Below are 15,131 nucleotides of genomic sequence, written 5' to 3' on the forward strand. Positions count from 1 at the left end.
AGATGGACCCTGATTGCTGCTTGGGCTGTGTTTGAGATGGCCTGTTGGAATTTTGTTGGAGCAGAGGGTCCACAGAAGCAGATTTTTCAAATTCAGTGCTTGTTTGGTTTTTATTGTACAATTTATGACAGCTTTTGAACCTCTCTTTTCCCTCCCCAGCTGTTTGAGAGAGTCCCAGTCAGGCTCTCTCTTCCCCTTCCCCATTCCCTTCCTGTTAGTCCTCTCAGCAGGAAAAGTGTCCCCCCCTGCAGACCGGACCTGTGGCCCTCTGAGGCCCCAGGCACTGAGGTAACACTGGTTGGCCCTGAGTGCTGTGGATTGCTGCCCTTTTTGTCTTCTTCACCTCTCCACCTTAACACAGTAACCACCACCACTGCTCAGCATCCAGCCACATGTATTCCTCCTACTGTATCTCTTCAATCTGAAAAGTCTCCCTTCAGCAGTTAAATTGCTCACAAATTGATAATGTCTACCGTTTGCATGCTGCATTTCCAGCCTAAAAAATGTCTTATTTACATACAAGCTTGTCTGGAATCAATTCAATGATTGAATACCCACTCTAATAATTTTTTTCTTTTTGAAAGTTGAGCAACTTGAAAATGGTTTTGGCCACTGATATACTGTACAGCTGACATACAAACTGCACTTGACCTCTGTCCTAGTTGTTTTTTGCAGACAGTTGCTCAATTACACTCAGCAGCATTGACGAGTTATGTTTCTCTGATGAATGTAAGATCAATATTCAATATGGTTTCATCATCTTGAGAAGTGTTCTAGTCCTCAGTGTTCACTTACTCAACCTCCTTCAGCTTACAGTCGATTGTTAACGGGCAGGTAGCCTACAGAAGTTTATTTGCTGGACACATCGCTTCCTGTGTTGATTGTCATTTTGAGACTCAACCATAACGCAATTGTGCTGCAAAGCCAAAATAATTACCTAAAAGATTTTTCTTTACGTTGTCATCGCTAGATTACTCTCTTTTTTTTTGTAACAATGCATCTTGACTCATCGTAATTTGGACACACACTTGTATACACATTGAGTTCCTTTGTATAATATGAATGCGCCCTTCACAATCACATGACATTCTGTGTGTGTGTGTGTGTTTTTTCTGCAGTGGGTTCACAGTTGATGTTGTGGTTTTTGGTGTGTGTGTGTGTGTGTGTGTGTGTGTGAGAGGCAGTCAGGATGTTTGAGAAGCGAGCTGAATTGACGTGATCACACAGGCATCACATCAGAATCAGAATCGGTTTGTCGTATGCACCAGAAAGGAGCATACACATGTTAACACACTGATACTTACGTGTAGAGTTAGTTATCTCGACATTAATTACAAACAAGCTGCTTAAATCGCTCACTTTTCTTTCTTTATATTGTCTGTCTGGGTATGCAGTGATCTCAAGCAGCAAGTTGTTGAATTGTGCTTAAGCTAAAACCAGTATTTAAATATAACCCCTCAAGTGCTTTCCTCATTTATAGGGAAGGTGCTTGTATCCTGTCCCCCACATCATGTTGACAGAGTGTTTCCTGCCTTCACACACTGCCTCAGAGGATCCTGTCAGAGATTCAGCCAATGACCCCCTAGAGGAAAGTCCATCACGAGACTGGACTGGTCACAACACAGTCTACCAGACTACATTTTCAAAGGAAAGGGATTCATTTGGAAGCCCTCCTCAGCGAGAGCAGCTATGTTTTAAGGAGGACTTAAGACAGGAAGTGGCCCTGTTGTTGACAGAGCTGGAGGTGAGGGTGGTGTCTCCTGTTGAGGCCGAGGAGCTCAGCAGGATACTCGGAGAATCTTTGCAGACCCTCATGATCTCAACACAGACCAGTGAAGTTCCTGAGGTCCAGCTGAGGGCTCGGCCTCTCCTAGTGCTTCTCCGAGAGGTGGAAACAGTAAAGGATGCCTACTTGCTGCTGCATAACCTTTTGGAGTCGTCCAAGCCGGTGCCAAAACCCAGAATTAAAGCCTCCCCCAGCTCGGGCCAGCAGTGCTGTCTGGTAGAGGCTCTGAGGAAGGGGATAGAGACGGGGGATAGAGTACTGAGACTTCAGCGCAACACTGAACTTAACATTCCTGAGGTAAAACTGAAATCTGTAAACATCACTCTTCAGTCAAGTGGATCGGCTAGCTCTGTGGATAGTGTATCGAACCAGAACCAGAGGAAAGCAGGAGAAGATGTCCGCTTCAGCACATACAGGAGGCTGGACAGCTTGGAGGAGACTATTCGTGAGCTGGAGAACACCTTGATAGAGATCAGCGGCCATCCAATGGAAGAGCAGCTCTACACAGAGACGACCTCACAGACCAAGAAGCCCCCGGTCCCCCCCAAGCCGCCCTCTTTCAGCCCAGCATCGATCCAGGTTCATTGCTCACAGATTCCCGCTCTGAAGCAGCATGCTCTATTTTCTTTCCTCACTGCTTCCCTCTGGGTGACTGCTGGAACTTCACTTTCAAGCTTCTGATGTCTGCTCCCTGACTTAATCCGAGTTTAATTGTATTGAAATCGAAAATATGTAATGTGGGGACTAGACAACAGACTTCCTCTCTACTTGTCTGTTCTGTGATTAGCGCTGGTGCTGCTATGCTGCTGAGCCCAGCGTTGTTAATTGTTTCTTCATCGACCTGTTCTCGCATCTGTTTTCCGTTTGTAAATCTAGCCAATTTCACCTTTTGTTACCACAAACAGGCAATAAAAGCAAATGCATAGATAATATAAACCTTACATTTCCTCTTCTTTTTCTCCTCTTTACGTACAGCTCTATTTTCTTGTATTTGTTCTGTTTGATCCGAAACCAGAATCACAGTTGTGAGACCTTACCTAACCAAGCTCGATGGCAAACAGCATGAAAACAGATGGAAATCTGTGATCTCTGTCCGGATCAAACTGAACTGTGGTCTTGTTTGTTTCTGTGTGAAAGCATTTTTTGATGGTTTAGACTTTTGGACAACTGACAAAACGTTATAGCACGTTATTGTTATGTTATAAGTTTAGTGGAGTCCCTTTTGGGGAACGGCTCAGTCCTCATTGAGTGTGTGGTAGAGAGAGAAATCTACAGTATCTCTTAAAAGAATTCACCGGAATTCACTTCCAATACACTTCTTGGTAATAAGTAATGACCACATGTTGAACTCCATTACCAGAGATTTCAGATAGCTTTCTTTCAACTCACCTCCAGTTGACCGTAACACAACAAAAGATTAGTGATTACCAGAAGACTCATTGCGTTCCTGCGTCAGCTGCGCTTCACTGAGGTGTCTTGACAGCTTGCGTAGCGTTCCCTGTACTGAATGTAGCCCCCCCCCCCACACTCAGGGCAGGGCTGCCATAATTGACAGTTGCAATGTCGTGGCGAGTTTCAGCCCTCTGATGTAGAGCCGGGGAGCATTCCCATAGGCAGGGCTGAGGATTACAGCGTCTCCGCACATTATTTCATCACTTTTACTTCAACCACGTTCAGTATTTCAACATGACCCTTCTTCCTGCTCTTGTCCAACGTGTTTGCTAGTGTACTCACCGAATTCAGACTGACAAGTGATCTCAAGTCAAACCCCAGTTTTTTTAATTAGCTTGTTAAATAAAGCATGACATACTGTATACTGCACAGCTTATGTCTGCAAATTCAGCTTTATACAAGGCTCAGGGAAGACAGGCAGGTTTCCTTGAATTACAATAGCAGAGAAAGACGGGCTATTTGACGACACTTCAGTTCATCTTTTATTAGTTTTCAGTTCAGCTAATATCTGTGTGCAGAGGAGGCACAGTGGGGTGGGAATTTGACTGCATGTGTCTTTTTTTGGAGCGTATTAGAGAAAGCCTACAGAGTAACCCAGCAGGAAAGATCATTAAGCACACGCTTCGTGGGTTCTGCTGTGAGGCTATACGCAACGTCGGTTTTGATTCCACGTTTTATGTTCTCCTCTTTGTCATTTTCCGATAGATGGTGAAACTCTGTGAAGTGGATTGTTCAGTTGCATCAGATACAAGCTCTGATCTTAAAACCTCATTGGTCTCGGGGGTGGGGGGACAGAATTGCTTGATTGATTCACACTCTGTGCTAAGTTGATGTGTGTGTGATTTGTGTCGTAAACTAAAGGCCCCCTGAAGTGGAGAATGAAAGGTAAGACTGCTCTTGTGTGTCTGAGGTCGGATTCACACATCACTCTTCTCCTTTCAGGCAGGGAATAAGTCCGCTGCCTCCAAACTGAAGCACCTGCAGCAGAACAGTACAGACAAGACTAAAAGTGGCAGAAGAGAGGACTTTGTGAAGACCCAGGGCCAGCAGCAGGTATTATATCTTTACACTTGACTCTCTTTGAAGGCTAATGCAGGCTTGGTCTGGCAGGGTCTGTACAGTATTTACCACACTCTTCAATGGGATTTGCAGCCAACCAATACATGTTATTCAGGAGATGTAAAAAAAAGCTTGTCCAGAAGAGGGGTAGACAGTCATTAAAATGAAGATGGTGATCATTATAACAAATTGCCTTTTATTACATTGTCCTTTATTTGAAACTGGAGTAAAGAGAGGCAATGATCTGTGGCTGCTATAAATCAATTTATGTTTTTTTATCACATAAACAGGCACATTTGATGACCTTGTTTTTGATATAGAAAAATGATTTATTATAAAGGGGGATTGCTGCCTCACACTATCTCTGCAAGCTGATAAAGAATAGCTCTGCACCCCTTTGGTATTTTACACACCAGATCAAGCAGAGATTAGCCTTTAGCATCGTTCTTCACCTCCACCCGGTACCCACAGAACTCCTGCATGTTCCCACCATGCTCCACTCCTCACCTTATACCTCATCTTTAAGACGTCTGTTTATGTATTTATTTTAATGACAGTGGCTATGATTCATGCGTTTAAACCAGCTTAGTTAATGATGGTAAATCGTTGATGGCAAAGTCTCATTGATGTGACCGTCTCATTATTTAGTTTGTGAAAATAGATGAAAGTATTCTCTGCCGGTATTTTTGCTCACAGGCGAGGAAAAGTGTTTCAATTCAATCCAAACCGGATTTGTATACCTAACATCTCTAATTATAGTATTTAAACCAATTAAAAAGTTATAAAATACTTTACTTTGTTTTTGCCATAATCAACACGTTTAGGTCTGGATCAATATACCAGCTTGGTCACACAGAGTTACAAAAATATAAAGATTTGCAGGACGTAAAATGAATTTCAGAAACTCCTTGCGTAAGCCTCTTTCTATACATACTGTATGTTGTTATCTCCCCCTGATAGCAGGCTTAACTAACTTTAATTCGCCGGCACTTCAGTGTTCAGTGTTCAGTCAAATATGGCAAAGGACTGGACATTAGGATGCTTGATGGCCTCTGGAGGCGAGGAAATTGAACTGTTGAAGCATGTAAGTCCAGTAAAGCCAGGAGAAGCTTTCTGCACCACCCCTGTGCACAGAAGAAGAAAAAAAAGCTTAATGTCAATGTAATTTGAAAAATAACAAGAGCAGTGGAGTGAACCTAAACCTCCATACTCCACTGAAGTTGACAGAGCATTCAGAAACAAATTCATGCTTGAAGATTGCAAAGAAATGAATGTGTGGGAGATGGGGACATAAAGAAGCTTTGCTCGCGTCAGACTAAGAGGAGATTGGGAAGAATCTCTGCGGTGCCATGTAATAATCGCCTCTTTAGTCGCTGGCAATCAGCGATTATTCAGTATGAAGAGGACAGCTCTCTTTCCCCCCCACCATTACGTCTTTCACGTTTCTTCTTTATGTCTCTTTCCTTCTTCCATTTTCTACTCTGCAATTGACGCACGCTGCCCGTCTATCCTATTCACTCTTCCCTCCGCCAGTCTTTTCAATCCCTGTGATTTAAAAGTAGAGTGGATTGCCACACTTGTATAATAAAAGCTAAATTAGTCCTATTATTTCATTATGACACAGGGCACTCTCTCTTTGTCCACAAACAGCCATTGTACAAAGAAGCTGTATGTGTGAGAGCACTATCCTCAAAGGGACAGTGGGCTCTCAAAGCTAATTGTCAGCGTGGGAAGTTGTTGCCAAGCTGTTTAGGGTGGCAACATCCCACAACTGCATGACGAATAACTAAAAGAAACAAAGAACCAGCTGACTTAAAACAAGAGAATGAACAGTCAGCTGTGGCGGCTTTCACAATAGCTGCATTTTGCGGAATTTGAAGTATGAGCAGCGTGTAGTTAAGAGGTTAAGTAGTCCTTTAGAGCAGCAGTAGGTAAAGGTTGTTATACAAAAATAAGCCGAGGCCATTCTCTAGGAAATCAGAGGACTCTCAACAACTAATTCCTAGTTACTCTCATTACTAGTATCCTCTACTACAGATACTCTAAAGTGTTTATTATTAAGCAAATTAAGGATTTTGAGATCAATAATCACATTTTCCCATATGCTTAAAAAAAACGTCAAGGTAACAACATCTTAATTGGCCTACAAAAGATAATTGTTTACCTCTAGTTGAATAAATCGGCCACACTTTTTGATTCATTTGTGAGGCCCAAATGAAATAATGACATGATTTTGGCAGTGCAAAATACCAGTTCATCCAGTCAAGTTGCCACCTGCTTTAGGCACCTGGATAAAGACTATATCAAGATGACTTTAGCTTGAGTAACAAAGACATGTTGTTGGATTCTTTAGCAGGAATACGCTGTATTTAAGGATGCCAAAGGTTTCATAGAATGCAGGTATGTTGTGCTGGCTTTCTGTATAAGACCCTCTCTGGCCTCTCAGTCAATCACATGTGCCCTTTCCTCTTTGGATAGTAAGCTAAAAAACGTTCACCAATGTTAGCCAGTTAGCTCCTGTCAGCAAGAGCAGCAACAGCCACGATTGCACCACTGTTACAAAAAATATGAAAGAACGACTGTATGAAAAGTGAGTTTGTCAAATAATTAACATAATAAAATATATATACGGACTTTTGAAAAAATACAATTCTAATATTATGAAAAATAAGGATAAAATAGCATCAATAAGTAAAGTTTTAATTATGTCTTGAATTATTAAAAAACTTCTTGGCTTATTTCAATATTTGACATATATTTTCATACATTTTAATGTAATTTATAATTAAACACGTTTGGGTTTCATACATTTCAAGCTGAACTCTTTTAACCATGCAGGGACGCGTGCTGTAATACGAGCTCGGGTTGAAAATGCCAACACAAATATTGTAGCAACCTTTTTAAAACCTTAATGAGGCTCCATGCTGAAAATGTGTTATTGGTTTCAACAAGCTGTTGCTTTTACATCGGCTCCGTCTCAGTCGGGTTCTTGATGTCTTTAATGTTAAACCAAGAAAAACAGCACAGATTCTGACAATGAAGCTTACAGATGGATGGAGCAAAACGTGTCTTCTAAAGCATTTAGGTTTAGCATAATGAAACCGCTGACTTTGCTGTAAAAACGCACTAATTATCTGCAGCTCATCTGAGGAAATGATCAAGTCGGCTGACTCATTTGCATACAGTCTTGAAGAGCTAATTAAAAACTGTATATTTACTTCACCTGAATCCTTATTCTCTGCTCACTGACTTTATGAAAATCCTACTCCTACTTCTTTTTCAGAACTTAAAAGCAAGCAGGTTTTTAAAGATTATATTTGTACCGGCTGCGTCAGAACAGTCACAGTTTTCGGCACGTGTCTTTTTCGGATCCACATTTTCAGAATCAGAATACCTTTATTCGTCCCACAAAGGGGACATTTGCCAAGAAGCATGCATTCAAAAATATATTAACGATGTAAAAATTAAATTACACAATTTACAGCAGCCAGGTATATATTGCACAGCCCTCTAATATAACTGTAACCTAGCCATGATTCATATTAGAGGTAACCCTCCATAGGGCCCCCTCCCTCTTATTTCTCCCTCAAACTGACACCTGCTGATCACCTGACTGATAATGTTGTTCTAATCAGACGTGCCCACCGTGGGTGAACTCTCTACTCTGGCAACATATGAAGGTAAAGATGTCTCTTCTCTTAAACCTTCCCCGGACACAACTCCCTAGATGTGACCCCCCGACTAGTAACCCAGTTCCCATTGGTGTTTTCTCTTTTGTTTCCTCTGGCCGAATGATAACTGACATTTCTAGGGCATTTTAAACAGGGCACAAACAAGCAAGCAATGAGCACACCACTTCAGAGTCTCCAGCCAATACGTGAATAGATCTAAATATATAAATATCTTTAGCATCGGTGGCATTATCTACACAATGATGATGACATTTCCCACTAGTTCATATGAAGGGCAGCTGGTACACATTAACATATCATAAGAGCCAGCTGGACGGACAGTAAAACATTTGAAGACATCGCTGTATACCATCTGCACTCAGCTAAAACAAGATGCACTGGCAACGCTTTTTATTTTTTTAATGTGTGTACTGGGTATAGCACTGCCAATTTCGAGTTACCCACTTATTTTACCATCAACATAAAATATGATGGTGGACACATGTTGAGCCATAGACAGATAATGGTCATTTTGAATATTTGGGATCAGCAGCTTTAGTTCCAGGATAGCCATTCAGATGTTAGGGTCATACCTTTGTCAAGCCCCTGCAAATAATGTAGTCCAAATGGATCATTGGAGCAAATGTAGTCCTAATACTCAGGTTATTAAGCTAGTTTAGGCTCCGATGCGTATATTAACAGAGCTAATGGTGCTCTGTGCTCAGGCTGCCTGCTCACTAAAGCTTTACTCCAAAGTATTAAAGCATCCCAGACTTGAGGATCCTTTGAATCCGTGTCCTGGATATGAGTTCAAAGCCACACATTCTCCCTGTTTGCTATGGCACAGATCAAGGAGGGCACGGTGTGAAACCTTATTTCCATTTCCCATTTCAGCTGTGTATTACTTCTGGTGGTAAAACAGGTTAGTTAAAGGTTCTGTGGGGTTATCAAGACTTGTCCTGGGAGGCTGGTAGGCATCTCTGTCATGCGTGAGATGAAGGGAGGATACTCTGCAGCACTCACACACCGGGACAAATGTGTTGACCAGGCTTGAGAGGAGTTTCTCATGCAGAAGGAACAGCCCCTTCCTCAGGGGACGGTTGGCAGCCCGTGCTCTGCAGGTGAAAGCCTCCTAGCAGACGAGCCCACCTGCTCTGCTTTCATACAGCGCTAATCCCCGTAATCCAACAACAAACATATTCAAAATGGCTTTATTGCCAATGCAAAAACATATAAATAAAGAAGTGTAGATAAAATGTCCCTTTAGTGTAAAATGATTTACAATAAAATGCAGATATGGTTCTTGCCCGCTCGTATCTCAACCCTGTCATCAATGTTGTGTATTTTCCTTCCTCTACCCCCCCCCCCCCCCCCCCCCCAAAGATAGAAATTACAAACCTTTTCTTTACCATAAATACATGTTATGACAAGCGTGTGAGATTCATACTGTTGGAACAGTGCCATCTACTGACTCCTTCTAGCATCACACAGAGGAACTGAACATGTACTGCTGCCTGTTCATCAGGATATTTTGCATTTTTAATGAGTTCAAATCATTAAAACGTGTCAAAATAAAGAAGGTCAACACCTTACACACGTTGTCACTTAGTGTTGCACCCTAAGACAAAAGTGTGTTTATCAACGGTTTGGTCACCATGTGTGCAGGTCTCGTGGCTTGCACCACACATGCTGACTTCAACCTGTATAACAATATTCTGTGTTTGTCTTTTGTTCTGTTCTCACCTTTCCCTCACCCACCCCTTACCCCTCCACTACACGTCTCTTCTGCGGCCAACCTCACCCCTCCCGCCACCCTGTGTGAACCCACGCCGCCCTGCACCCCCCGACCTGTCCCTGTGACCCTGCAGCAGTGAGCCACCTGCCTTGTTCCTCCCGTTTGCCTGACAGAGATCGACACACATCTATCCACCTGTTATACTTTATCAGCTTCGTTCATATCTCCAGTGTTTACTCCAAAGTCTGTGTGTGCTAGCATGCACGCCCGGGCATGTTGGACTGTGACGGGTAAGGGAAGGAGCTGCAGGGGGACGGTTGCCAACCAATTTTGAGACTTTAATTTTTCATGATTTTCCCTTTGATCCATGAAAAACCTCCCCCCCCATTCCCCTGCCCCCCCCTCCTGTGTCCCCGCTCTCACCTGAAGGCCGTGGGGACCAACAGCACCAGTGGCAGTATTGAGCCGTACCTCTCTGGTATCAAAACGGGAGTTCTGCCAGGCCGAGCGCCCTCTCCTGCAGCAGTGTTCACCCCTGGCCTGAGGAAGCCCCCCCAGGAGCGGCTGCCCTCCCTGAAAGGCTCCACCAGCCAAGCCAGGGCTCTTCTGGCCAGCCTGTCTGCCTCCGGCCTGAGCGCCGAGGCCCTGCTCCTCTCCTCCACCCTCCGCCATCGCCGCCTCCTACGTGAGCAGCGAGCCTCCTCCTTGCCCCTGCCCAGCAGCAAGTCCTCCCCTTCTACTCCCATCGCTACATCCCCCTCCTCTTCTGCTTCACCCACCACCCCGACACCCTCCCTGTCTCCCTCCTCTCCCAACCCTTCCCTTACCCTTTCTTCTGCCGTTCCCCAGCCCAGCGGTTGTAGCTCCAGCGTCAACAGCTGCAAGGAGGCGGGCAGTGGGCAAGTGAAGCAGGACCTCGCCCCGGGGTCCTGAAGAGAAGGAGGATGGGTGGAAGCACCATCATATTATGAACCGTAAAGAGAACACATCTGCATTATGGGAAATTGCAGCATTTTTTGAGTGTCATATTTCAGGACTTTTTAGCTTTTCCTCTCTGTTTTTGTTGGCCTCACTCCAGTATGCACTCTTCATATCTCCATGGCAAGACCTACCATACCGCACATGGAGTCACTATCTTCTTTTTGGACATGTCTCCTACTCTGATCTGGTTCCATAGTTCCTCTGCAGTTCTCCCACACTCATGCTGCCAGTTTGCCAGAAAGAGAGCACACAAACGGGCCTGCTGTAAGCTGATGTGGTCTGGATGGATTTACTGACAGTAGCAGTCTCATAAAACCCCTCACTCAACGGGGTTGTTAGTGGAGTAGACATCATTTATAGACCTTTATCATAGAAAATAGAGCTGCAATAATCACCAAGTGAGTCCAGTAGTCGTGTTTGTTCAGGTTCATATTGTGTCACCTGGCAGAATGTGCATAGTAGATCAAGGTGATGATTGTGGTTGTGTGTTAAAAGGGCACTCGTGGCTTTTCATGCATCACCTGTGTTTTCAACTGAAACTGGTGCTATATTTTCCCCTCTGTTTGTACACACTGTGTAAAGAGTTTACATGATTGTTCTCACTTTTTTTTGCAAGTGTACATTCCACTGTCTGACTATGATTTCATGTCACACTGTTTCAATATTGATATGAACCCTTACAGGAGGAAATCCTTGCATCGGAGAATTAGGAACAACGATAGGACATTTTCAACTTAAAAATGTCAAAAGCACATTGAAAGAAGCGGTCTTATGACGGCACATCTTTACTGAAAATAGAATAGAGGCACAGTTACACAAAAAGGATGGAAGAACGCAGACAGTGAATTGTAAAGAGATTGAATTTCTGTATATCTGTATTGACAAGTTAATAATGACAATCAGGATGTTCCGCAGTCACGTCCTACAGGTTGCTAAGGCATTTCAGCACCTGACTCCACAAACCTTCCCAAAGACTCAAGCACACACTGATGAATAACTCTGTCACTCCTTCTGCACTTGTAAAGCAAACCTGTGTGCAGAAACCTTTGTTGTTTTAGATTTTGATAAGGGATGAATCATTTTTTCTCAAGTCACATCTGTTGCACCGCTTGAAAAGAGCCACATCGACAAGAACACAATTTCACCCTTTAAGGAATCTAAAGAGCAGACATATAAAGTGCTTTATTTTAGGACACTTATCGTCTTTGAACTTCAAAGTTACTCTGATGGGAAGCAGCTTACAACGATGCATAATACCTTCTTTGAACAGGAACAAAATGTTTCTTGCACTGCAGTGAATTGATCGCACTTCAACACTTGACACAGTTTCAAGCAGTGTTTGAAAGCTAAAGAAAGGAAATCAGCACATATGTAGACACTTCACACAGCTGACATTTAAATATATAGGAATATAAAGAAAGCACATTTTCTTCTGAAACACTCGACACCTTTTTCTCAAATTTTGATCTTGTGAATTTGCTTAAAAAATGATGAGCACAAAGCTACAAATGTTCCTTAAAGGAAAGAAAAACCCTGTTTCTTTTAAATTACTGTACGTTAGATTAACAATATTGTTGCTCCTTCATTTGGTTCTATTACCTGCATGTTAAAACATTTATGAATGTTAGGTCTTTAGTGTGCATCAATGACAGTTATCTCTATTTATAGCACATGAAAGGCCCTTCAGTGATTCGCTGCACATTCTGAAGCCCCTGTCCTGCGTTATTGCCTTAAGGCTGCCCACTGGGGATGTGATGAGGTTGAACGGACAGTCATGGACAAAGTGGTGTTCTTTTTTTGTTTCCAGTGGTTCACGAGAAAGACTGTGTGAAATCGATTCTTTGTGGCATGAGATTAAAATGTCCGAAAGTGGATTGTGTCACATGGTATGCAGCTTGAGAAGAGGGGATTAGTTTGGGGACTTGTGTTTGAAGGCTTCTTTAATAAGACGGCTTCTTGTCTCCATGGAGAGTGTTTGTGATATGAGCCAAAGAGAGGAGAGGAGGGGTCTGACGGCAGCTGTTCTTCCCCTGCCCCTCTCACTTAGCTTTGTCTGTGATGTGGGGCGTCTGTGAAAGAAATGACACTTTTTGAGGTTATTTTAGGACAAAGTCTGATGGGCCTCAGTAATGACAGTAACAGTGTGTGAGATATGTAATTAGCACTCTTCCAGTGCTCTTTCCTGAAACTCCTGCCTGTTTGTCTGTAAGGACCTGATACATTTTTCCCAGTGCCTCTAAGACTTTCCACAAATCCCCTGTTGGTCTTGTATAACAGTATTAGATCAGCAGCAAAGACAGAAGGACACTTTTACCCAAAGAAGAGGCTGCGAGAATTGTCTTGCTTCCATCTTTTGCAGAAAAACTTGAAAAGCAGAGTGTGTCAGGTTGCAGTGTTGACTAAACACTCCCTGAGCTCTAACAATGTGCACAGCTACAGCGTATTTAGCCTCACTGGTCGCTCTGTAGCTCCATAAGGCAGGTTCAAGCACCGGGGAGTGAAGTCAAATGAAAGTAATTCACTTACTCGTGCTGTTCCACACCCAAATCCATAACTCTCCCATCAGTTCAATCTGCTGCATTTGCGTCTGGTGAGCGTTGGGGAGGGAGTGTTCACGCTCGGCTGCTTTCCTCAAGTTAAGTTTGAGATGAAACCTCCCAGAATTGCGTGACAGTGCTCTCTGAAAGGTTTTTTTGTTTTTTTTTGTATAAGTGTTAGTGGGCTGTGATTTCAGCTTGGAGGGCACGTCGCAGAAACTCATGCAAACTTGAAATCAAACATAGAAGAAGTATACATATATAAATATATCTAAGTGAGATGTTTGTGTATGATATTATAATTGTGAAGAAAAGTGTGATATATATATAGGCCTAGATTAAATTATATACTGTAAAATGTCATCACCTCTTCAGTTTTATATATTAGTGACCATTTTGTACAGATTTTTCCTTTTTTAATTCATTGAGAGAGATATTACATTTCACACTGAGATTATTTATTCATACGCAGAACATTTTTATATTTCTTTAACGATATCTGTATAGATAACACTTAGCCTCTGTAATATACGCTGAAGTTCATTTTTTGATTATAGGGTTTTTATTTACGGACACTGAGTTGGATTTTATGTCATTTAGATTTTTGAAAAGCTTGTCCCTGAAAATGCTTGTCCAGCTCTTCTGCACCTTTGCCTCCTTATGTGAAGGGTCACTATTGAGGTGTGAGAGGCTGGACCAGTGCCTGTGCTTAGGGGCTTATTTTGCTACTATTTGCGTGTTTAAGGGGGTCGTTTTCTGTACCTGTGGTCTGTTTTCTTTTGGTTTCTCCCCATCCTGTATTTGTGATTCAGCTGGTATTAGTTGGAGTTGGTCAGAAGTTGTGGTAACTACTGTGAAAGGTCAGTTTATGGGCCAAGACGTTTGAGATGTGAGTCACATGGCTTTAATTTTTAGCTGTGTCATGTTTGCATGTGAACAGGAGTGGTAGCAATGTGGATGCTCAGTGCAAAAGCTTTTTAGAGACAACAACAGGTGGAATAAACAGTTGGAAGTACATTTAGTTGCTTATTAAGTCCAAGTTGTTGCACTGAGGGGCTTTAAGTAGCATTTAAGCTAAACCACAGGAGTTGTTAAAACCACCCAAGATGGATCAATAAGGGCACTTTGTGATTTAAAAGTGGAATCTCTTCCTTTGCCATTGTATCTTGTTTTTATAACAAACCTACATTATATAGTATGTATATGAGATTTTTACATGAATGTGTGGATGTTCAAAAATGTTGGCATCGAAAGTAGAAAAACAAAATTGACCTGTAAATAGGCTGAGTCATTCCTAGCGAGTTCCACAAATTGTTATGTCCAAAAGAAGATGTTTTATTAATAAACTATGACAATGGGTACAAAGATATATACAAAACAATGCATGTATAGTCTCAAAGCAATCGCACGGTGCAGTTGAAAAAAAATGTTGTCTACATGTTTTCTCAAAAAATATGAGAACGAGAAAGGGTTTCTATGTTAGGAGGTTTACACACATGAAGAATGAGACGTTATTTTGGTATGTGTGTCACAGGCATGTTCAGTCTTACTGTGATGTTATGTGATGATGAAGATAGTGGTGGATGTCGAGAAGGAACGCACCCCAACCAGAAAAGTCACCCGTGATGGTGTCCTCCCATTTGTAGAGTAGTGTGATATAAGAACAAAAATAATACAGAATATAGATCTATGATATAATGATATATAAATTTAAAAGCCTACTGATACTGGAGATACTAATTTATCAGTGTGGATGCCATGATATTCTGTGAGACATGTGTGTGTTTTTCCTGTGAGAAGACAGTAGGCAGTTGAACCTGCCTTCTTTTGTACATACTTTGCTGTGATTGTGTGTCCAATAAAGTGCAGCTCTCTTGTACAGTGGCGGCGTCTGATCTTGCTTAATATTG

The 15,131-nt window shown here is 42.4% G+C and overlaps 2 protein-coding genes across 2 annotated transcripts in view; both read left to right on the forward strand.

The window, feature by feature from the left end:
* The window catches only part of si:ch211-278a6.1 (SRC kinase signaling inhibitor 1), a 44,447-nt gene extending 29,350 nt beyond the window's left edge, over positions 1 to 15,097 (forward strand). Inside the window, exons 18-21 of the mRNA XM_034142771.1 lie at positions 160 to 288; positions 1,481 to 2,365; positions 4,181 to 4,291; positions 9,837 to 15,097. Coding sequence (XP_033998662.1) covers positions 160 to 288; positions 1,481 to 2,365; positions 4,181 to 4,291; positions 9,837 to 9,842 — 1,131 coding nt within the window. The 3' untranslated portion in view covers positions 9,843 to 15,097. The remainder of the gene's footprint in view (positions 1 to 159; positions 289 to 1,480; positions 2,366 to 4,180; positions 4,292 to 9,836) is intronic.
* On the forward strand, positions 10,052 to 15,097 carry LOC117492493 (flocculation protein FLO11-like). Its single transcript, XM_034142773.1, has one exon. It carries the CDS (start codon positions 10,052 to 10,054, stop codon positions 10,634 to 10,636), a length of 585 nt encoding a protein of 194 aa, XP_033998664.1. The 3' UTR covers positions 10,637 to 15,097.
* Positions 15,098 to 15,131: the final 34 nt, after the last annotated feature.

Source organism: Trematomus bernacchii, unplaced genomic scaffold (assembly GCF_902827165.1).
Source record: "Trematomus bernacchii unplaced genomic scaffold, fTreBer1.1, whole genome shotgun sequence".
Lineage (NCBI taxonomy): Eukaryota > Metazoa > Chordata > Actinopteri > Perciformes > Nototheniidae > Trematomus > Trematomus bernacchii.